The sequence below is a fragment of the Oncorhynchus nerka genome, linkage group LG15, assembly GCF_034236695.1.
Source record: "Oncorhynchus nerka isolate Pitt River linkage group LG15, Oner_Uvic_2.0, whole genome shotgun sequence".
Lineage (NCBI taxonomy): Eukaryota > Metazoa > Chordata > Actinopteri > Salmoniformes > Salmonidae > Oncorhynchus > Oncorhynchus nerka.
Window position 1 is genome coordinate 105,619,978 of NC_088410.1, and position 24,353 is coordinate 105,644,330.

The following is a 24,353-nucleotide window of genomic DNA, read 5'->3' on the forward strand; positions in this document are numbered from 1 at the left end:
TGAGGAAGATGATGTCCTAATGTCCTTTAGGGGAATGATTACAAATTTTAGATTTCTTGTCCCAGAGTTCACTAAACACCATAAAGTCATGTCGTCGTGGCTCTTGTGTTGTTATCATGTTTGTTGACTGTTCCAGGAGAGGAGACCGTTCCTGGCCTCAGAATGTACTGAGCTGCCTAAAGCAGAGAAGTGGAGACGACAGATTATCAGTGAGATCTCCAAGAAAGTTGCTCAGATTCAAAATGGTGAGTTGTCCTACATGTGACATTGAACCGTTAATAAATGTTTATGAATGAAGAGCATAACCTCATCCATGTGTTTGCCTGTTATTCTCTGATAGCTGGTCTGGGAGAGTTTAAGATCCGGGACCTGAACGATGAGATCAATAAGCTGCTGAGAGAGAAAGGTCACTGGGAGGTCAGGATCAAGGAGCTGGGAGGACCTGACTACGGGGTAATAGAGTTGGGAGATTTCAACCTTTATCCTATGGTGGTTATGTGCCCCCCCTCCATCCAGGATGGAACTGTTTCTGTTATCACCTTCCATTAAAAGGATCACATACATTCTTACATAATCACATTTAAACCAGTCAGTCCATCATGTTACATTCACACATTCACTAACAGAGGACATGAATACATTCACTAACAGAGGACATGAATACATTCACTAACAGAGGACATGAATACATTCACTAACAGAGGACATGAATACATTCACTAACAGAGGACATGAATACATTCACTAACAGAGGACATGAATACATTCACTAACAGAGGACATGAATACATTCACTAACAGAGGACATGAATACATTCACTAACAGAGGACATGAATACATTCACTAACAACACAGAGGACATGAATACATTCACTAACAACACAGAGGACATGAATACATTCACTAACAACACAGAGGACATGAATACATTCACTAACAACACAGAGGACATGAATACATTCACTAACAACACAGAGGACATGAATACATTCACTAACAACACAGAGGACATGAATACATTCACTAACAACACAGAGGACATGAATACATTCACTAACAACACAGAGGACATGAATACATTCACTAACAACACAGAGGACATGAATACATTCACTAACAACACAGAGGACATGAATACATTCACTAACAACACAGAGGACATGAATACATTCACTAACAACACAGAGGACATAATACATTCACTAACAGAGGACATGAATACATTCACTAACAACACAGAGGACATGAATACATTCACTAACAACAGAGGACATGAATACATTCACTAACAACACAGAGGACATGAATACATTCACTAACAACACAGAGGACATGAATACATTCACTAACAACACAGAGGACATGAATACATGCACTAACAACACAGAGGACATGAATACATGCACTAACAACACAGAGGACATGAATACATGCACTAACAACACAGAGGACATGAATACATGCACTAACAACACAGAGGACATGAATACATGCACTAACAACACAGAGGACATGAATACATGCACTAACAACTCGTTTTTCAACCACTCCACAGATTTCTTGTTAACAAACTACAGTTTTGGCAAGTCAGTTAGGACATCTACTTTGTGAATGACACAAGTTATTTTTCACTATCACAATTCCAGTGGGTCAGAAGTTAACATATACTAAGTTGACTGTGCCTTCAAACAGCTTGGAAAATTCCAGAAAATGATGTCATGGCTTTAGAAGCTTCTGATAGGCTAATTGACATAATTTGAGTCAAATTGGAGGTGTACCTGTGGATGTATTTCAAGGCCTACCTTCAAACTCAGTGCCTCTTTGCTTGACATAATGGGAAAATCCAAAGAAATCAGCCAAGACCTCAGAAGAAAAAACAATTGTAGACCACAAGTCTGGTTCAACCTTGGGAGCAATTTCCAAACGCCTGAAGGTATCACATCTGTACAAACAATAGTACGCAAGTATAAACACCATGGGACCACACAGCTGTCATACCGTTCAGGAAGGAGACTCGTTCTGTCTCCTAGAGATGAATGTACTTTGGTGCGAAATGTGCAAATCGATCCCAGAACAACAGCAAAGGACCATGTGAAGATGCTGGAGAAAACAGGTACAAAGTATCTATATCCACAGTAAAACTAGTCCCATCTTGATTTAACCTGGAAGGCCGCTCAGCAAGGAAGAAGCCACTGCTCCAAAACCGCCATAAAAAGCCAGACTACAGTTTGCACCTGCACATGGGGACAAAGGTTGTACTTTTTGGAGAAACTTCCTCTGGTTTGATGAAACAAAAATATATATTTTTGGCCATAATGACAATCGTTATGTTTGGAGGAAAACAGGGGATGCTTGCAAGCCGAAGAACACCATCCCAACCTTGAAGCAGGATCATGTTGTGGGGGTGCTTTGCTGCAGAAGGGACTGGTGCACTTTAAAAATATAGATGGCATCATGAGGTAGGAAAAATATGTGGATATATTGAAGCAACTTCTCAAGACATCAGTCAGGAAGTTAAAGCTTGGTCACAAATGGGTCTTCTAAATGGACAATGACCCCAAGCATACTTCCAAAAGTTGTGGAAAAATGGCTTTAAGTACAACAAAGTCGAGGTGTGGCCATCACAAAACCCTGACCTCAATCCTATAGAAAATTTGTGGGCAGACCTGAAAAAGCCTGTGCGAGCAAGGAGGCCAGAATTCACCCAATTTATTGTGGGAAGCATGTGGAAGGCTACTCAAAATGTTTGAAGCAAGTTAAACAATTTAAAGGCAATACTACCAAATACTAATTGAGTGCATGTAATCTTCTGACCCACTGGGAATGTGATGAAAAAAAGCTCAAATAAATCATTCTCTCAACTATTATTCTGACATTTCACATTGGTGATCCTAACTGACTTAACCTTTTTTACTAGGATTAAATGTCAGGAATTGTGAAAACTGAGTTTAAATGTAATTGGCTAAGGTGTATGTAAACTTCCGACTTCAACTGTAAGTACATATACCAATACAATTTACTTTGCATTTAGTAGTCCAACAGCACAAGGAAGGAATTAATGTTAGAACACATTCTTCTTGGCCATGGGCATTCTGAAGCGCCGGCCAGAGGGAAGCCTCTCAAACTGAAGGTGTGGAGAGGGTGGGAGGGGTCGCCAACGACAGCCAGTGCCTTCCTTTTGGTTGCCTTGCTGAACAAACTGCTCAAATGTGACTGTGGTTGACCAACTACTTTGCTGGCTGTGTTTACTATTCTGGTTTGTTTGCTTTTACTCCTCATGTTCAGATTACCAGACTGTCATAATGAATGTGAGGTTGCTCTCCACCAGCTCAGATTACCAGACTGTCATAATGAATGTGAGGTTGCTCTCCACCAGCTCAGATTACCAGACTGTCATAATGAATGTGAGGTTGCTCTCCACCAGCTCAGATTACCAGACTGTCATATTGAATGTGAGGATCCTCTCCACCAGCTCAGATTACCAGACTGTCATATTGAACGTGAGGATGCTCTCCACCAGACTGCTGTACATCCTCCAGAACATCCTGGCTGACCCCAACCCCCTTAAATTTCCTGATTTAAAAACAGGCGCTGACTTGCTTTGTATTTATTTTAAGTCTGTATTCTCTGTAAAACTCAGATTGTTATCCATTTGTGTCCCTGGGTATTTGAAACACTGGTTGGTCGTTCAGAGACAGTGGTTGAGACATTGGCAGGTTGTTGCCATTGATGATGAGCTCCTTTGTCTCTTCCACATTGATGTGGAGGGCACTTGACCGGCACCATTCTTGAAGGTTGTTGGTCTGTTTATAAACAGCTGTCCCCATCTGACGTAGCATCTTTAATAAAGAGTCCTACCAGAGCCATGTCATCCGCGTACTTGAAAAGGCTCACATTGTTTCCTTGGAGATAAAGACCAACAACGGTGAAATGACACAGCCCTGGGGCGCCCCTGTGTTCAGGGTCAGTTCATCAGAGAGGGGACACAGCCCTGGGGCGCCCCTGTGTTCAGCTCATCAGAGAGGGGACTCAGCCCTGGGGCGCCCCTGTGTTCAGGGTCAGTTCATCAGAGAGGGGACACAACCCCGGGGTCCCCCTGTGTTCAGGGTCAGTTCATCAGAGAGAGGACACAGCCCTGGGGCGCCCCTGTGTTCAGCTCATCAGAGAGAGGACACAGCCCTGGGGCGCCCCTGTGTTCAGGGTCAGTTCATCAGAGAGGGGACACAACCCCGGGGTCCCCCTGTGTTCAGGGTCAGTTCATCAGAGAGGCCCCATTCACGAGGACCCTCTGTGTGCGATCAGTTGAAGTCCTTCATCCAAATTGCCAGGCCTCCGTTGACGTTCAGGTCCAGTAGTCGTTTCAGCAGTGTGTGGATTTGCATTGTATTGAAAGCTGAACTAAAATCAATAAATAAAATGTGATCTGATTTAGCATGTTGAAGGTGACTAGCCACCATGTTCACCAAGGTCAGTGTAGCATCCTCAGTCCCCCTCTGTGCCTTATAGGAACAAAAATAAAAAATGATATTGTGCGAAATAGAATGCAATTTGGTGGATCATGACAAAATATGATAAAATATGATAAAATATGATAATGTTGAAAGCCTGGGCAGAGGCCAAGTGCAGGCAATGGCAAATATTGAGGAACAGGCTGTCTTACCGTAGTGAGTTAGGTTATAGGACAACATTTTTTTTAATTTAATTTTTTTGTTTTTTACTTGCCATATTGTATTTACTTAGCCACCATGACCTCATTTGCTCACATTGTATATAGACTTATTTTTCTACTGTAAGACTCATCATAGCATTAGTATCGACCAACCCTATGGGGTAAGATGCATCATAGCATTAGTATTGACCAACCCTATGGGGTAAGATGCATCATAGCATTAGTATTGACCAACCCTATGGGGTAAGATGCATCATAGCATTAGTATTGACCAACCCTATGGGGTAAGACTCATTATAGCATTAGTATCGACCAACCCTATGGGGTAAGACTCATTATAGCATTAGTATCGACCAACCCTATGGGGTAAGACTCATTATAGCATTAGTATCGACCAACCCTATGGGGTAAGACTCATTATAGCATTAGTATCGACCAACCCTATGGGGTAAGACTCATCATAGCATTAGTATTGACCAACCCTATGGGGTAAGACTCATTATAGCATTAGTATCGACCAACCCTATGGGGTAAGACTCATTATAGCATTAGTATCGACCAACCCTATGGGGTAAGACTCATTATAGCATTAGTATTGACCAACCCTATGGGGTAAGACTCATCATAGCATTAGTATTGACCAACCCTATGGGGTAAGATGCATCATAGCATTAGTATCGACCAACCCTATGGGGTAAGACTCATTATAGCATTAGTATCGACCAACCCTATGGGGTAAGACTCATCATAGCATTAGTATCGACCAACCCTATGGGGTAAGACTCATTATAGCATTAGTATCGACCAACCCTATGGGGTAAGACTCATCATAGCATTAGTATTGACCAACCCTATGGGGTAAGACTCATTATAGCATTAGTATCGACCAACCCTATGGGGTAAGACTCATTATAGCATTAGTATCGACCAACCCTATGGGGTAAGACTCATTATAGCATTAGTATCGACCAACCCTATGGGGTAAGACTCATCATAGCATTAGTATCGACCAACCCTATGGGGTAAGACTCATTATAGCATTAGTATCGACCAACCCTATGGGGTAAGACTCATTATAGCATTAGTATCGACCAACCCTATGGGGTAAGACTCATTATAGCATTAGTATTGACCAACCCTATGGGGTAAGACTCATCATAGCATTAGTATTGACCAACCCTATGGGGTAAGATGCATCATAGCATTAGTATTGACCAACCCTATGGGGTAAGACTCATTATAGCATTAGTATCGACCAACCCTATGGGGTAAGACTCATCATAGCATTAGTATCGACCAACCCTATGGGGTAAGACTCATTATAGCATTAGTATCGACCAACCCTATGGGGTAAGACTCATCATAGCATTAGTATTGACCAACCCTATGGGGTAAGACTCATTATAGCATTAGTATCGACCAACCCTATGGGGTAAGATGCATCATAGCATTAGTATCGACCAACCCTATGGGGTAAGACTCATCATAGCATTAGTATCGACCAACCCTATGGGGTAAGACTCATCATAGCATTAGTATCGACCAACCCTATGGGGTAAGACTCATCATAGCATTAGTATCGACCAACCCTATGGGGTAAGACTCATTATAGCATTAGTATCGACCAACCCTATGGGGTAAGACTCATTATAGCATTAGTATCGACCAACCCTATGGGGTAAGACTCATTATAGCATTAGTATTGACCAACCCTATGGGGTAAGACTCATCATAGCATTAGTATCGACCAACCCTATGGGGTAAGACTCATCATAGCATTAGTATCGACCAACCCTATGGGGTAAGACTCATTATAGCATTAGTATCGACCAACCCTATGGGGTAAGACTCATAGCATTAGTATCGACCAACCCTATGGGGTAAGACTCATTATAGCATTAGTATCGACCAACCCTATGGGGTAAGACTCATCATAGCATTAGTATCGACCAACCCTATGGGGTAAGACTCATCATAGCATTAGTATTGACCAACCCTATGGGGTAAGACTCATCATAGCATTAGTATTGACCAACCCTATGGGGTAAGACTCATTATAGCATTAGTATTGACCAACCCTATGGGGTAAGACTCATTATAGCATTAGTATCGACCAACCCTATGGGGTAAGACTCATCATAGCATTAGTATCGACCAACCCTATGGGGTAAGACTCATTATAGCATTAGTATCGACCAACCCTATGGGGTAAGACTCATAGCATTAGTATCGACCAACCCTATGGGGTAAGACTCATTATAGCATTAGTATCGACCAACCCTATGGGGTAAGACTCATCATAGCATTAGTATCGACCAACCCTATGGGGTAAGACTCATCATAGCATTAGTATTGACCAACCCTATGGGGTAAGACTCATCATAGCATTAGTATTGACCAACCCTATGGGGTAAGACTCATTATAGCATTAGTATTGACCAACCCTATGGGGTAAGACTCATTATAGCATTAGTATCGACCAACCCTATGGGGTAAGACTCATCATAGCATTAGTATCGACCAACCCTATGGGGTAAGACTCATCATAGCACTACCTCACAATGGGGTTTTGGTGAAACTGCCTAAAGTTAATGCAAACAACACTGCATCGGTGGCACTGTGTTATCCTCACAGCGGGCAAAGAAGGTGTTTAGATTGTCTGGAAGCAAGACGTAGGTGTCCGTGACGTGACTGGTTTTCCTTTTGTGGTCTGTGATTGTCTGTAGACCCTGCCACATACGTCTTGCGTCTGAGCCGTTGATTTGTCTCTATACTGACATTTCACTTGTTTGATTGCCTTGCGGAGTGAATAACTATTCATATTCCCAGTCACCCTTCCATGGTTAAATGCGGCGGTTCGCACTTTGTTTTGCGCGAATTCCGCCATCTATCAACGGTTTCTGGTTAGGGTAGGTTTTAATAGTCACAGTAGGTACAACATCTCTTATACTCTTCCTTATAAACTCACTCACCGACTCAGCGTATACGCCAATATTATTCTGAGGCTACCCAGTCCATATGATCAAAACCATCTTGAAGCGTGGATTCTGATTGGTCAGACCAGCTTTGAATAGTCCTTAGCACGGGTACATCCTGTTTTGAGTTTCTGCCTATAGAAAGGGAGGAGAAAAATGGAGTCGTGGTCAGATTTGCCCGAAAGGAGGACGAAGGAGGGCCTTGTATGCATCATGGAAGTTAGAGCAGCAGTGATCCGGTGTTTTACCGGCGAGAGTGCTACTGTCAATATGACTGCGGCAAATGGCTTGCTTGCATATAGGCCTACTGTAGCTCTGATTGGCTATGGCGCACTGCTCTGTGGCCTGGACAAGACACATTTTTATTGCTCTGGAATTGTCACATGTCTTACTCTATCATTCCAAAACCTTCTATGGAAGTATGAAAAAGGTTGCTGGTTTGAATACCCGAGCCGACAAGGTGAAAAATCTGTCTGCCCTTGAGCGTCTCAATCCATTGCATCTGCCTATGTCACTCTTCCGTATCTGCGGTGAAAGGTGACAGAGTTAGACTGGTATTTGTCTGACCATGAGGCATCTCGAAAATCGGTATTCTCACAAAATCGTCTGTAGCGTACGAACTGTTTGGCTTACAAACTATTATGAACCATCTGTGGAGAAATGAGACTCTCACGAACACTATGGTGTTCTCCAACCCCCACAAGCGTCTTGGGACTCGTCTGAAGTCGGACCAGCCAATCTGACAACTTCTGTATGTGGTGTCCTAACAGTTTGGGCTACACACACCATCTGTGGAAAGGTGAGACTCTCGCAAACACGTACATGTCGGTTGTTTTACAAGAGCAAAAATCCACAAAGCAGAAATCGGAGCACAAGTCAGAATTGGGGCTAGCAACCGTAGATGGGCCAGGCTGTACATGCACATTTCCAGATATCATCAACAGTAATACAATCAAGGCACGGCAGAGGACAGAGAGCTCTGCAGTGTTGATTTATGACATTTGATTGTGCATCAGATGGCAACAAGGTCATATTGTACAGCAATTTCATCAGGTAACATTAATACAAACCCGGCGAGAGGTGGTTAGAATAGGATGGGAGGCAAGAGTCTGTGTAACCAATAGAGAGTCAGTCGTGAGTGTGGGAACAAACACATTCTGTCCCACGGCTGGGTAAACAAGCAAGTTCATAGTCAACAAAACGTGCAGGAGTCATGAGGCAAATACCTTAAAGGACAAGAAAAATAATGTAATGACTTGGGGCCATTGTAAGTTCAGAGTCACTCGCCCCAACAAGATAACTTGAGAGAGTAGCTCTCTAGGTCTATACTAGTTAATTAAAGCGTTTCTGAGTAAGCTCACATAATTAGCCTCCCTAGAATTCTGATCAGTCCAAAACCTGCGGTGTGTAAATGCGTATGTGCTGGAGGTGAAAAAAAGCTTGGGAGAGACAGAAGGGGGGAGTGTGGCGGGGGTACCTGTACCAGACAAGGGGAGACAGGCCAGGGAGAGACAGAAGGGGGAGTGTGGCGGGGGAACCTGTACCAGACAAGGGAGACAGGCCAGGAGAGACAGAAGGGGGGAGTGTGGCGGGGGAACCTGTACCAGACAAGGGGAGACAGGCCAGGGAGAGACAGAAGGGGGAGTGTGGCGGGGGTACCTGTACCAGACAAGGGGAGACAGGCCAGGGCAGACGGTGAACAGAGAGGGGGGAGTGTGGCGGGGGTACCTGTACCAGACAAGGGGAGACAGGCCAGTGCAGACGGTGAACAGATCGCCAGGTGTAATCCAAGCAGCAGGCAACGGGAGTAGGTTTCACACACTAGTGGGAGAAGTTTTAGTCGTGAAGCTGAGTAGGACAAGTCGTGTTCAACCAAACAGGCGTGTGGTGGAGCAGATGAGTTCAAAGTGAAACACATGAAGACAACCAAGACACCGGTAAAATGGCTAAATTCCAAAGCCAAATCAAACAGCTAGTTAAGTCATTACCTTGATCACTGATGTAATGTCAATGAGATATTAAGTGACTCTCAATACAGTGTTAGTCTTGTCCTGAACAATCTTTATGTTCTCTTGTGTCTCTCTTCCAGAGAGTGGGACCAAAGATGCTGGACCATGAAGGGAAGGAGGTCCCAGGAAACCGAGGATATAAATACTTTGGAGCAGCGAAAGACCTGCCTGGAGTCAGAGAGCTGTTTGACAAAGAACGTAGGTTTACTGGCAATTCATACTCCAAGGATGATATCCAGTTTAGGTTAATACCATGTTTGATACCACTATGGAATGTGTACTGATCACCCCCCCCCAGCCATCCCTCCCCCCAGGAAGAGCAGAGCGGAGCTGATGAAGGACATCGATGCTGAGTACTACGGATACAGAGATGAGGATGATGGGGCGCTGGTCCCTCTGGAGCAAGAGTACGAAAAAGAAGGTAGTCCCCTGTTCTGTAACACCCCTCTGCAGTAGATGAATATAGTCCCTGCTAGGTGACACCCCTCTGCAGTAGATTAATATCCTCCCTGCTAGGTGACACCCCTCTGCAGTAGATGAATATAGTCCCTGCTAGGTGACACCCCTCTGCAGTAGATGAATATAGTCCCTGCTAGGTGACACCCCTCTGCAGTAGATGAATATAGTCCCTGCTAGGTGACACCCCTCTGCAGTAGATGAATATAGTCCCTGCTAGGTGACACCCCTCTGCAGTAGATGAATATCCTCCCTGCTAGGTGACACCCCTCTGCAGTAGATTAATATAGTCCCTGCTAGGTGACACCCCTCTGCAGTAGATGAATATAGTCCCTGCTAGGTAACACCCCTCTGCAGTAGATTAATATCCTCCCTGCTAGGTGACACCCCTCTGCAGTAGATTAATATAGTCCCTGCTAGGTGACACCCCTCTGCAGTAGATGAATATAGTCCCTGCTAGGTGACACCCCTCTGCAGTAGATTAATATCCTCCCTGCTAGGTGACACCCCTCTGCAGTAGATGAATATAGTCCCTGCTAGGTGACACCCCTCTGCAGTAGATGAATATAGTCCCTGCTAGGTGACACCCCTCTGCAGTGGATTAATATCCTCCCTGCTAGGTGACACCCCTCTGCAGTAGATTAATATAGTCCCTGCTAGGTGACACCCCTCTGCAGTAGATGAATATCCTCCCTGCTAGGTGACACCCCTCTGCAGTAGATGAATATAGTCCCTGCTAGGTGACACCCCTCTGCAGTAGATGAATATAGTCCCTGCTAGGTGACACCCCTCTGCAGTAGATGAATATCCTCCCTGCTAGGTGACACCCCTCTGCAGTAGATGAATGTCCTCCCTGCTAGGTGACACCCCTCTGCAGTAGATTAATATAGTCCCTGCTAGGTGACACCCCTCTGCAGTGGATGAATATAGTCCCTGCTAGGTGACACCCCTCTGCAGTAGATGAATATAGTCCCTGCTAGGTGACACCCCTCTGCAGTAGATAAATATCCTCCCTGCTAGGTGACACCCCTCTGCAGTAGATGAATATAGTCCCTGCTAGGTGACACCCCTCTGCAGTGGATGAATATAGTCCCTGCTAGGTGACACCCCTCTGCAGTAGATTAATATAGTCCCTGCTAGGTGACACCCCTCTGCAGTAGATTAATATCCTCCCTGCTAGGTGACACCCCTCTGCAGTAGATGAATATAGTCCCTGCTAGGTGACACCCCTCTGCAGTAGATGAATATAGTCCCTGCTAGGTGACACCCCTCTGCAGTAGATGAATATAGTCCCTGCTAGGTGACACCCCTCTGCAGTAGATTAATATAGTCCCTGCTAGGTGACACCCCTCTGCAGTAGATTAATATAGTCCCTGCTAGGTGACACCCCTCTGCAGTAGATTAATATAGTCCCTGCTAGGTGACACCCCTCTGCAGTAGATGAATATAGTCCCTGCTAGGTGACACCCCTCTGCAGTAGATTAATATCCTCCCTGCTAGGTGACACCCCTCTGCAGTGGATTAATATCCTCCCTACTGAGGCCATGGTGAGGAGTAGGGCAGGTCAGTCAGGAGTCCTCTTGTGTCTCTGGAAAGGGACAGTGTCAGCACAAGACTTTAGTAAACGTGACTCTAGGTTATGACATTAGCCTTTCCCTCTGTTGTCCCAGGTTGTGACATTAGCCTTACCCTCTGTTGTGACATTAGCCTTCCCCTCTGTTGTGACATTAGCCTTCCCCTCTGTTGTCCCAGGTTGTGACATTAGCCTTCCCCTCTGTTGTCCCAGGTTGTGACATTAGCCTTTCCCTCTGTTGTCCCAGGTTGTGACATTAGCCTTCCCCTCTGTTGTGACATTAGTCTTCCCCTCTGTTGTGACATTAGCCTTCCCCTCTGTTGTGACATTAGCCTTCCCCTCTGTTGTGACATTAGCCTTCCCCTCTGTTGTGACATTAGCCTTCCCCTCTGTTGTGACATTAGCCTTCCCCTCTGTTGTCCCAGGTTGTGACATTAGCCTTTCCCTCTGTTGTCCCAGGTTGTGACATTAACCTTCCCCTCTGTTGTGACATTAGTCTTCCCCTCTGTTGTGACATTAGTCTTCCCCTCTGTTGTGACATTAGCCTTCCCCTCTGTTGTGACATTAGCCTTCCCCTCTGTTGTGACATTAGCCTTCCCCTCTGTTGTGACATTAGCCTTCCCCTCTGTTGTGACATTAGCCTTCCCCTCTGTTGTGACATTAGCCTTCCCCTCTGTTGTGACATTAGCCTTCCCCTCTGTTGTGACATTAGCCTTCCCCTCTGTTGTGACATTAGCCTTCCCCTCTGTTGTGACATTAGCCTTCCCCTCTGTTGTGACATTAGCCTTCCCCTCTGTTGTGACATTAGCCTTCCCCTCTGTTGTGACATTAGCCTTCCCCTCTGTTGTGACATTAGCCTTCCCCTCTGTTGTGACATTAGCCTTCCCCTCTGTTGTGACATTAGCCTTCCCCTCTGTTGTGACATTAGCCTTCCCCTCTGTTGTCCCAGGTTGTGACATTAGCCTTCCCCTCTGTTGTGACATTAGCCGTTCCCTCTGTTGTTCCAGGTTGTGACATTAGCCTTTCCCTCTGTTGTCCCAGGTTGTGACATTAGCCTTCCCCTCTGTTGTCCCAGGTTGTGACATTAGCCTTCCCCTCTGTTGTCCCAGGTTGTGACATTAGCCTTCCCCTCTGTTGTCCCAGCTTGTGACATTAGCCTTCCCCTCTGTTGTGACATTAGCCTTCCCCTCTGTTGTCCCAGCTTGTGACATTAGCCTTCCCCTCTGTTGTGACATTAGCCTTCCCCTCTGTTGTCCCAGGTTGTGACATTAGTCTTCCCCTCTGTTGTCCCAGGTTGTGACATTAGTCTTCCCCTCTGTTGTCCCAGGTTATGACATTAGCCTTCCCCTCTGTTGTGACATTAGCCTTCCCCTCTGTTGTGACATTAGCCTTCCCCTCTGTTGTGACATTAGCCTTCCCCTCTGTTGTGACATTAGCCGTTCCCTCTGTTGTTCCAGGTTGTGACATTAGCCTTCCCCTCTGTTGTCCCAGGTTGTGACATTAGCCTTTCCCTCTGTTGTCCCAGGTTGTGACATTAGCCTTCCCCTCTGTTGTCCCAGGTTGTGACATTAGCCTTCCCCTCTGTTGTCCCAGGTTGTGACATTAGCCTTCCCCTCTGTTGTCCCAGCTTGTGACATTAGCCTTCCCCTCTGTTGTGACATTAGCCTTCCCCTCTGTTGTCCCAGCTTGTGACATTAGCCTTCCCCTCTGTTGTGACATTAGCCTTCCCCTCTGTTGTCCCAGGTTGTGACATTAGTCTTCCCCTCTGTTGTCCCAGGTTGTGACATTAGTCTTCCCCTCTGTTGTCCCAGGTTGTGACATTAGCCTTCCCCTCTGTTGTGACATTAGCCTTCCCCTCTGTTGTGACATTAGCCTTCCCCTCTGTTGTGACATTAGCCTTCCCCTCTGTTGTCCCAGGTTGTGACATTAGCCTTCCCCTCTGTTGTGACATTAGCCTTTCCCTCTGTTGTCCCAGGTTGTGACATTAGCCTTCCCCTCTGTTTTGACATTAGCCTTCCCCTCTGTTTTGACATTAGCCTTCCCCTCTGTTTTGACATTAGCCTTCCCCTCTGTTGTGACATTAGCCTTCCCCTCTGTTGTGACATTAGCCTTCCCCTCTGTTGTGACATTAGCCTTCCCCTCTGTTGTAACATTAGCCTTTCCCTCTGTTGTAACATTAGCCTTTCCCTCTGTTGTCCCAGGTTGTGACATTAGCCTTTCCCTCTGTTGTCCCAGGTTGTAACATTAGCCTTCCCCTCTGTTGTGACATTAGCCTTCCCCTCTGTTGTGACATTAGCCTTCCCCTCTGTTGTGACATTAGCCTTCCCCTCTGTTGTGACATTAGCCTTCCCCTCTGTTGTGACATTAGCCTTCCCCTCTGTTGTGACATCAGCCTTCCCCTCTGTTGTGACTAGGTCTTGTGACCTGATAGTAATCGGTGATGTGATGGTGCTCAGAGACCATGTGTTCCCTATTAGAGTAAATGTCTAATATTTTTGTCTTATACATGGAGCACAGGACCACTAATGGCCTCATGAGACCTCTAGCCTCAACTAGAGGAGGCTGGCCTCTAGCCTCAACTAGAGGAGGCCGGTCCTCAACTAGAGGAGGCCGGTCCTCAACTAGAGGAGGCCGGTCCTCAACTAGAGGAGGCCGGTCCTCAACTAGAGGAGGCCGGTCCTCAACTAGAGGAGGCCGGTCCTCAACTAGAGGAGGCCGGTCCTCAACTAGAGGAGGCTAGAGGAGGCTGGCCTCTAGCTTCAACTCAAATCTCTCATTCACTCTCCATGTCTCCTGCTTTCTGTTTCATCATGATATTCTGGAACAAAGCAGTATTGTTGGTGTCATGGTATCTCTCCCCTGAATTTGTGCCTTAAACAACCCAATACACAATACTTAGCCCAATACACAATAGTTAGCCCAATACAGCCCAATGCACTATTCTTAGCCCAATAAGCGGCGGGAGGGCCAGTAACCGAAGGGTTGCTAGATCAAATCCCCGAGCTGACAAAGTTAAACATCTGTCGTTCTGCCCCTGAACAGGCAGTTAACCCACTGTTCCTAGGCTGTCATTGTAAATAAGAATTTGTTCTTAACTGATTTGCCCAGTTAAATAAAGGTTAAAAACCCCCACAAAAAAAACAATACTTAACCCGATACAACCCAATACACAATTAACACACTTGAACCCAATACTACACAAACCCAATACTACACAATACTTAACCCAATACTACACAATACTTAGGCCAATCAAATCACATTTTATTTGTCACATGCAGTGAAATGCTTACTTACACGCCCTTAACCAACAATGCAGTTAACAAAATACCTTTTTAAAAAAGTAAGAAAAAGACAAAAAATATAAGTGCAGCAGTAAATAATAGCAGGTGGTAATTTGTACATCTAGAATTATTAAAGTGACTATGCATAGATAACAGAGTAGCAACGTTGGGAGGGGGTTGGGAGCAATGCAAATGGTCTGGGTCGCCATTTCATTAGCTGTTCAGGAGTCTTATAGCTTGGGGGTAGAAGCTGTTTAGAAGCCTCTTGGACCTTGACTTGGTGCTCTGGTACCGCTTGCCATGCGGTACCAGAGAGAACAGTCTATGACAAGGGTGACTGGAGTCTTTGACCAGTTTTAGGGCCTTCCTTTGACATCTCTTGGTATAGAGGTCCTGGATGACAGGCAGCTTGGCCCCGATGATGTACTGGGCCGTACGCACTACCTTCTGTAGTGCCATGCGGTCAGAGGCCGAGCAGTTGCCATACCAGGCAGTGATGCAACCAGTCACGATGCTCTCGATGGTGCAGCTGTAAACACTTTTGAGAATCTGAGGACCCATGCCAAATCTTTTCAGTCTCCTGAGGGGGAATAGGTTTGTCGTGCCCTTTTCACGACTGTCTTGGTGTGCTTGGACCATGTTAGTTTGTTGAGGTGGACGCTCTCAACCTGCTCCACTACAGCCCCGTCGATGAGAATGGGGACGTGCTCGGTCCTCTTTTTCTTGTAGTCACAATCATCTCCTTAGTCTTGGTTACGTTGAGGGAGAGGTTGTTATTCTGGCACCACCCGGTCAGGTCTCTGACCTCCTCCCTATAGGCTGTCTCGTCGTTGTCGGTGATCAGGCCTACCACTGTTGTGTCATCAGCAAACTTAATGATGGTGTTGTAGTCCCTGGCCATGCAGTTGTGGGTGAACAGGGAGTACAGGAGGGGACTGAGCACGCACCCCCGAGGGCCCCTGTGTTGAGGATTAGCGTGGCGGATGTATTGTTACCTACCCTTAACACCTGGGGGCGGCCCGTCAGGAAGTCCAGGATCCAGTTGCTTAGGGAGGTGTTTAGTCCCAGGATCCTTACTTTAGTGATGAGCTTTGAGGGTACTATGGTGTTGAACGCTGAGCTGTAGTCAATGAATAGCATTCTCACGTAAGTGTTCCCTTTGTCCAGGTGGGAAAGGGCAGTGTGGAGTGCAATAGAGATTGACTCATCTGTGGATCTGTTTGGGAGGTATGCATATTGGAGTGGCTCTAGGGTTTCTGGGATAATGGCATTGATGTGAGCCATGACCAGCCTTTCAAAGCACTTCATGGCTACAGACCTGAGTGCTACCGGTCGCTAGTCATTTAGGCAAGTTACCTTAGTGTTCTTGGGCACAGGGACTATGGTGGTCTGCTTGAAACATGTTGGTATTGCAGACTCTGTCAGGGAGGGGTTGAAATTCTGTTCAAAACAAGTTACAAACAAAATAGCATGGTTGGTTAAGAGCCAATAAGACGGCAGCCATCCCCTCCGGCGCCATCTTCACTAGTCCAATACAACCCAATACTTAACCCAATACTACACAATACTTAGCCCAAAACAACCCTGTACTTAAACCAATACTTAGCCCAATATTTAACCCAATACACAATACTCAGCACAATATAACCCAAGACACAGTACTTAGCCCAATACACAATACTTAACCCGATACAACCCAACCCAGGCTGTATCACAACCGTCCGTGATTGGGAGTCCCATAGGCCGGCGCACAATTGGCCCAGTGTAGTCCGGGTTTGGCCAGTGTAGGCCGTCATAGTAAATAAGAATTTGTTCTTAACTGACTTGCCTAGTTAAATAAAAAATAACCCAATACACAACACTTGTCCCAATACACAACACTTGTCCCAATACACAACACTTGTCCCAATACACAACACTTGTCCCAATACACAACACTTGTCCCAATACACAATACTTTTTTATTTATTTTTTTATTTCACCTTTATTTAACCAGGTAGGCCAGTTGAGAACAAGTTCTCATTTACAATTGCGACCTGGCCAAGATAAAGCAAAGCAGTTCGACACATACAACGACACAGAGTTACACGGAGTAAAACAAACATACAGTCAATAATACAGTAAAAAAAAAAAAAAAAAAAATTGTCCCAATACACAATACTTGTCCCAATACACAATACTTGTCCCAATACACAATACTTGTCCCAATACACAATACTTGTCCCAATACACAATACTTGTCCCAACACACAATACTTGTCCCAACACACAATACTTGTCCCAACACACAATACTTGTCCCAACACACAATACTTGTCCCAACACACAATACTTGTCCCAACACACAATACTTGTCCCAACACACAATACTTGTCCCAATACACAATACTTGTCCCAATACACAATACTTGTCCCAATACACAATACTTGTCCCAATACACAATACTTGTCCCAATACACAATACTTGTCCCAATACACAATACTTGTCCCAATACACAATACTTACAACACAATACACTATACTTAACCCAATACACTACACATAACCCAATACAACTCTACTTAACACAATACTTAACCCTAACCCAATACACATGGTCGCCTCAAGAAACGTGTGTGTGTGTGTGTGTGTGTCAGTGATATTGAAGGCAGTGGAGAAATGGAAAACGGAGAGAGAAGCGCGTCTTGCAGGAGGAAGAGAGGAGGTCGAGGAAGAGGAGGAACATATGTATGCTGTAAAGGAGGATGAGGTGAATATCAGTCAAAACATACGGACTCTGGTCCCATTTACTGGCCATTTAAAGTCAGTCAAAACATACGGACTCTGGTCCCATTTACTGGCCATTTAAAGTCAGTCAAAACATACGGACTCTGGTCCCATTTACTGGCCATTTAAAGTCAGTCAAAACATACGGACTCTGGTCCCATTTACTGGCCATTTAAAGTCAGTCAAAACATACGGACTCTGGTCCCATTTACTGGCCATTTAAAGTCAGTCAAAACATACGGACTCTGGTCCCATTTACTGGCCATTTAAAGTCAGTCAAAACATACGGACTCTGGTCCCATTTACTGGCCATTTAAAGTCAGTCAAAACATACGGACTCTGGTCCCATTTACTGGCCATTTAAAGTCAGTCAAAACATACGGACTCTGGTCCCATTTACTGGCCATTTAAAGTCAGTCAAAACATACGGACTCTGGTCCCATTTACTGGCCATTTAAAGTCAGTCAAAACATACGGACTCTGGTCCCATTTACTGGCCATTTAAAGTCAAAAGGTATTCCCATGTGTGGCCTACTTGTAAGCATAACATTTATCTGTCTGTCAGCATTCAGATGATAACCTAACGTTTTGATCTGTCTCTCAGCATTCAGATGACGAGACTAGAGAACAGATGGAAGGAGAGGATGGAACTCTCACATCCTTTATCGCTCACGTCCCTGTGCCGTCTCAGAAAGAGGTGCCTGCATTCACACACATTACATTACATGACACACAGATCTCTAGACTGTAGAAAGTCATGTTCCAACTAGTCTGAGTGTGGCTCAGTATATTAATGCTAATCTATTAGTATGTAAATGTTTCCAGATTAGGGAGGGTTAGGGTTAGGGTTAGGGGTTAGGGTTAGGGGTTAGGGGTTAGGGTTAGGGGTTAGGGTTAGGGGTTAGGGTTAGGGTTAGGGTTAGGGCTAGGGTTAAGGGTTAAGGGTTAAGGGTTAGGGTTAGGGTTAGGGCTAGTTTAATGATATGTCCATGATCCTCTTCAGATTGAGTAGGGTTAAGTTAAAAACATGCACAGGAACTTAGTAGTCCACAAAGTATTTTTTAAACGCTTTGGGAGGGATTTGTTCATGTTTATTTCATACATGCATAATCTATGAGCAGACGTACTGTTTTACCTCAATTAGGAATGAAATCCCTAGTTTGAAGGTGACTGTTTTCTGGAAACTGCGGCACCATTTTTCCCTATATGGGCCAGCACCCTAGTAGTTCGAATTCTAGCCAATGAGCTTCTGCCCCTCGCCATTTGAGTGACAGCTAGCAAGAGGCACATCATACACACACACACACACAGCAGAGCGATGACGTACACTGTTTTCTGGGACGTGAATGCTACTTTCAGAACTACTGGCTAAGAGCCTCTTGAATAAATCTTTGTTTCTAGATTGAGGAGGCGTTGGTGAGAAGGAAGAAGATGGAGCTCCTTCAGAAGTACGCCAGTGAGACCCTGATGGCCCAAAGTGAGGAGGCCAAGACACTACTGGGGCTGTAGTGGAGAGATGGAGATCTAGGACTGAATAGGCTGTAGTGGAGAGAGGGAGGAGAGATCTATCTATAGGTCTAGGGCTGAAGGACTGTATTAATGTTGGGATGAGGTGTCACCTGCTTTTCCCAGACTATATAACCAGCTCCTTCTTATTCTTAGTGCTAGTACTAAACTAATCAGAGATTTGGCTGTAGCAGAAACAGACCTGGGACCAGGTTAGTCATGTGAATGGGATAATGTCTTGTTTGGTCTGTTGGAGGTACAGAACCACATTGTGTTATATCATGATGTAATGTTACAAGCCTTGTAAATAAATAACTTTTTTTTTACAATTTTACATTTTCCGAAGTAAACTCTATTTTCATCTGAATAAATATTGTCCATCATTCCTTTCCACTACTGGTAGTGTTGATTCTAGCATTCCCATTATTGACCAGTTGAATGTTTCTGCTTTAGTCCCTCATGCCTCCCATCACCCTGTACTGACCTGTAAACAGATTGGAGGAGGCTAGGTCATGTGACAGTAAGACCATAGGAACTAGTGTCTCACTCCCCAGCAGGACTTAAATATACACTGAGTGGACAACATGTTCTTTCCATGACATAGACTGACCAGGTGAATCCAGGTGAAAACTTAGATTCCTTATTGATGTCACTTGCTAAATCCACTTCAATCAGTGTAAATGAAGGGGAGGAGACGGGTTAAAGAAGGATTTCTAAACCTTGAGTCAATTGAGACATGGATTGTGTATGTGTGCCATTCAAATGGTTAGTGGGCAAGACAAAAGATTGAAGTTCCTTTGAAAGGGGTATGGTAGTAGGTGCCAGGCGCACCGGTTTGTGTCAAGATCTGCAATGCTGCTTTTTAACGCTAAACAGTTTTCCGTGTGTATCAAGAATGGTCAACCACCCAAAGGACATCCAGCCAACTTGAACAAGAAATTAATTTCACATACTAATCTTATCAATCGGAAAGAATACTCTAAAATGTATATATAAAAAGGAGTTGTATACAGTTTCTTAACGTAATATTATTGTCCAGATTTCAGTGACAAAGCTGTAAGTTCAGAGCACACTAGGCTACGCTGCTGCCTCACAACAGCACTCAAGCTAACTGGCTAATATTGGCTAGCTACTTCCAGACACATGAGAGAACCCTCAATTTGACAATTTTGGTCTAGCTGGTAACTGTCAATGATGTATTATTGTTGTGTACTATTAGGCCTATATATACTTTACAGTCGTGGCCAAAAGTTTTGAATGACACATTAATTTTCACAAAGTCTGCTGCTTCAGTGTGTTTAGATATTTTTGTCAGATGTTACTATGGAATACTGAAGTATAATTGCAAGCATTTCAAAAGTGTCAAAGGCTTTTATTGACAATTACATGAAGTTGATGCAAAGAGTCAATATTTGCAGTGTTGACCCTTCTTTTTTCAAGACCTCTGCAATCCACCCTGGCATGCTGTCAATTCACTTCTGGGCCACATCCTGACTGATGGCAGCCCATTCTTGCATAATCAATGCTTGGAGTTTGTCAGAATTTGTGTGTTTTTTTGTTTGTCCACCCGCCTCTTGAGGATTGACCACAAGTTCTCAATGGGATTAAGGTCTGGGGAGTTTCCTGGCCATGGACCCAAAATATAGATGTTTTGTTTCCCCGAGCCACTTATCCCTCTTGCCTTATGGCGAGGTGCTCCATCATGCTGGAAAAGGCATTGGTTGTATTGTTGCATTTTGGAGCTGCCTTACTCAAGACAGCAAAAAAGAGACCATGGTTGTTCGCAGCTATATTAAATAAATATTTTTTTTTCCAGTTTGTAAACTGATAGTGACACCTATTAATGCCAAAATAACATTCAAAACAGGCAAAAATAAATAAGATTACACTAATCATGTGGGGCTCAAACTCTGACCCTTTTTACACTTCTTGCATTGCAGTGGGTTTTGCACGAATGCTCTGACGTGTATCTTTTATATCCCAACTTTACATCGAGTGGTTAATACTCATCAAACATCAGTAATACAGATACACTTTGCTCCCTTTCCCCATACGGGTCATTAGACGTGCATTAACTACTTCTGGAATTTTTAGCCTACGATATTGTTTATCAATGTCCAACATTAACACCATCCACCTCCTGGTCACTTTTCCCAACGCCTTCTTCACCATCCTCTTGACTTAACGGGTTTCCCCAAATAAATCCATTCTAAGACTTCACTGTTGTCCACTGATTTTTCTCGCTAACTGTACTGGACGTGCTTTCAGCTTTTCGCTTCAAACGACACTTCTGCTTCAGCCATTTCCCCTGCGACCAGTCTGCCAACAACGCGTCCGGAACCTTAACATCGGAACCTTATTTTAATTGATTCTGGGGGTTCATAGGCGGGTGTTTCGGTTTGCACTCAAACGTGACAACGATAACATAAATACTGTTGCGCCAATGTTATTGATGAACAAAAATGAGCACGAAGCAAGTCACCTGCAGGTAGAACTGTTTAATGGTTTAACTATTCCTTGAGTACGTTTCTTGCCTCGAGCTGTGTGATGTTTCCGGTCTTGCAATTAGGAAATGTTAGCTAGCTTCTTAGCTAGCTGGCTGGCTGGCCAACATTAGCTAACTCTTTACCGTTGCTAGTTAGCTTCCTAACGTTAGCGTTGAAGCTGAGACCAGTCTGGTGCGACATATGTAAACATGCGGTAGTGTGTTGCTCAGATTGAACATGTCCATGGATCACGCGATTGGTGCTTTTGTTGGCTAGTTAACACTAAAGTGTAGCCTAGGCAGCCGATAGTGGGCGCTAGATCTGCATTATAATCAACTAGGCTTGATGATGACGCCAGTTGGACCGGTTTTATATAAATAGGCTGGACACATGACATTTAACAAAGCTTTTCAGATAACTAGTTCATTGCATCCACCGTGGAGCCCGGTTTCATAATATGACCATAATTCTCAGCTGCTTGCCGTACTTTTGAAGTAATCACGAAAAACAGGCCTTATTTTAGGGCATTTTTCACCCTACCAGCTCCTATTAATTATATTGAGCACCATGGCACCAACTCTCCTTCTGAATGTACTATTCCCAGCCCATTGTTCTATGTCACAATTTCTGCTTCGCTATTGTTCGCAATCATGCTGACTACACAGCTCGCATTCACGAGCATTGCAAAATAAATTTAAACATGCATGTTATATAATTATTGCACCAATGAGCTCTGCTTTGCCAAGCACTAAAATAGAAGTCAGTCCTGCCTCTCCCATCTCCTCATTGGTTATACCCACGTGTTTGATTGAAAGATGAACTAAGTTAGGTCGGTTGTCATGGTAACTATGAAAGTTAATAATGATGTAATGATGACTAGAAATGATTCGGTTGACTGTTTTATGAGTGGATTAATTGTCGGAGTGGAGGACCTTAATCATTTCAGCTAAAATAACTCTACGTTTATATCCCGGGACAAATTAGCTAGAAACTGCAAGCCAGCTAGCTAAATTGCCATAAATGTTTAATGCTCTTCGACCTGTCCCCAAATTAAAATAATTGGTTCAGAGTTTTTGATATTTCAACCCGTGTGTCGTGATTGCGTTTGGTGTAGGGGGACAAAATCAATGTGTGAATGATGGCGCGCGACCGGATGTTGATTTTTGTACCCCCACACCACCACAATCAGGGGTACCACTAGGGGGTACTGAACCACGATCAGGGGTACCACTAGGGGGTACTGAACCACGATCAGGGGTACCACTAGGGGGTACTGAACCACGATCAGGGGTACCACTAGGGGGTACTGAACCACGATCAGGGGTACCACTAGGGGGTACTGAACCACGATCAGGGGTACCACTAGGGGGTACTGAACCACGATCAGGGGTACCACTAGGGGGTACTGAACCACGATCAGGGGTACCACTAGGGGGTACTGAACCACGATCAGGGGAACCACTAGGGGGTACTGAACCACGATCAGGGGTACCACTAGGGGGTACTGAACCACGATCAGGGGTACCACTAGGGGGTACTGAACCACGATCAGGGGAACCACTAGGGGGTACTGAACCACGATCAGGGGTACCACTAGGGGGTACTGAACCACGATCAGGGGTACCACTAGGGGGTACTGAACCACGATCAGGACATGCAGCTGTAAATATCAAAACAAACTGAACCAATTCTATTAATTTGGGGAGAAGTCAAAATGCATTAAACGTTTATCGTAATTTAGCTAGCTAGCTTGCTGTTGCTAGCTAATATTTGTCCTGGGATATAAACATTGGGTTGTTATTTTACCTGAAATGCACAAGGTCCTCTACTCCCAACAATTAATCCACACATAAAACTGTAAACCAAATTCCTTTCTCATCATCTCTCCTCCATCCTCAGGCTTCTTTTTTACTTTTTGGACTTTATATGGCAGTTGGCAACCAACTTTACTAGAGGTCAACTGATTATGATTTTTCAACACCGATGCCGATTTATTGGAGGACCAAAAAAAGCCGATACCGATAAATCGGCCATTTATTTATTTATTTACCTATTTATTTATTTATTTATTTATTTATATATATATTATATATATATGTTGAAGTTGTAAGTTTACATTCACTTTAGCCAAATACATTTAAGATCTGTTTTAGTAAAAATTCCCTGTTTTAGGTCAGTTAGGATCACCACTTTATTTTAAGTATGTGAAATTTCAGAATAATAGGAGAGAGTGATTTATTTCAGCTTTTATTTCTTTCAGCACATTCCCAGTGGGTCAGAAGTTTACATGCACTCAATTAGTATTTGGTAGTATTGCCTTTAAATTGTTTAACTTGGGTCAAACGTTTCAGGGTAGCCTTCCACAAGCTTCCCACAATAAGTTGGGTGAATTTTGGCCCATTCCTCCTGACAGAGCTGGTGTAAACGGAGTCAGGTTTGTAGGCCTCCTTGCTCACACACGCTTTGTTCTATTGGATTGAGGTCAGGGCTTTGTGATGGCCACTCCAATACCTTGACTTTGTTGTCCTTAAGCCATTTGTTGCTTCAATATATCCACATAATTTTCCATCATCATGATGCCATCTATTTTATGAAGTGCACCAGTCCCTCCTGCAGCAAAGCAGCC

At 44.4% G+C, this 24,353-nt stretch overlaps 2 protein-coding genes across 8 annotated transcripts in view; both read left to right on the top strand.

Annotated features, from left to right (window-relative positions):
• The window catches only part of isy1 (ISY1 splicing factor homolog), a 54,571-nt gene extending 34,937 nt beyond the window's left edge, over window positions 1-19,634 (top strand). Inside the window, exons 4-10 of the mRNA XM_065002132.1 lie at window positions 137-245; window positions 341-453; window positions 9,735-9,852; window positions 9,953-10,075; window positions 17,606-17,718; window positions 18,340-18,432; window positions 19,137-19,634. Of these exons, the coding sequence (XP_064858204.1) occupies window positions 137-245; window positions 341-453; window positions 9,735-9,852; window positions 9,953-10,075; window positions 17,606-17,718; window positions 18,340-18,432; window positions 19,137-19,244 (777 nt within the window). The 3' untranslated portion in view covers window positions 19,245-19,634. The remainder of the gene's footprint in view (window positions 1-136; window positions 246-340; window positions 454-9,734; window positions 9,853-9,952; window positions 10,076-17,605; window positions 17,719-18,339; window positions 18,433-19,136) is intronic.
• A 1,942-nt stretch (window positions 19,635-21,576) lies between these two features.
• LOC115118617 (E3 ubiquitin-protein ligase makorin-2-like) overlaps window positions 21,577-24,353 on the top strand; it is a 51,962-nt gene continuing 49,185 nt past the window's right edge. For 2 of the 7 annotated variants that reach the window (XR_010458872.1, XM_065002131.1), the window contains exon 1: window positions 21,577-21,729. Coding sequence is in view for 3 of the 7 variants with exons in the window: in XM_065002131.1 (XP_064858203.1) it covers window positions 21,704-21,729 (26 nt within the window). In the remaining 4 variants the exon portion in view is untranslated. The remainder of the gene's footprint in view (window positions 21,730-24,353) is intronic. The other 5 variants (XR_010458873.1, XM_065002130.1, XR_010458871.1 and 2 more) reach the window with 4 other exon arrangements.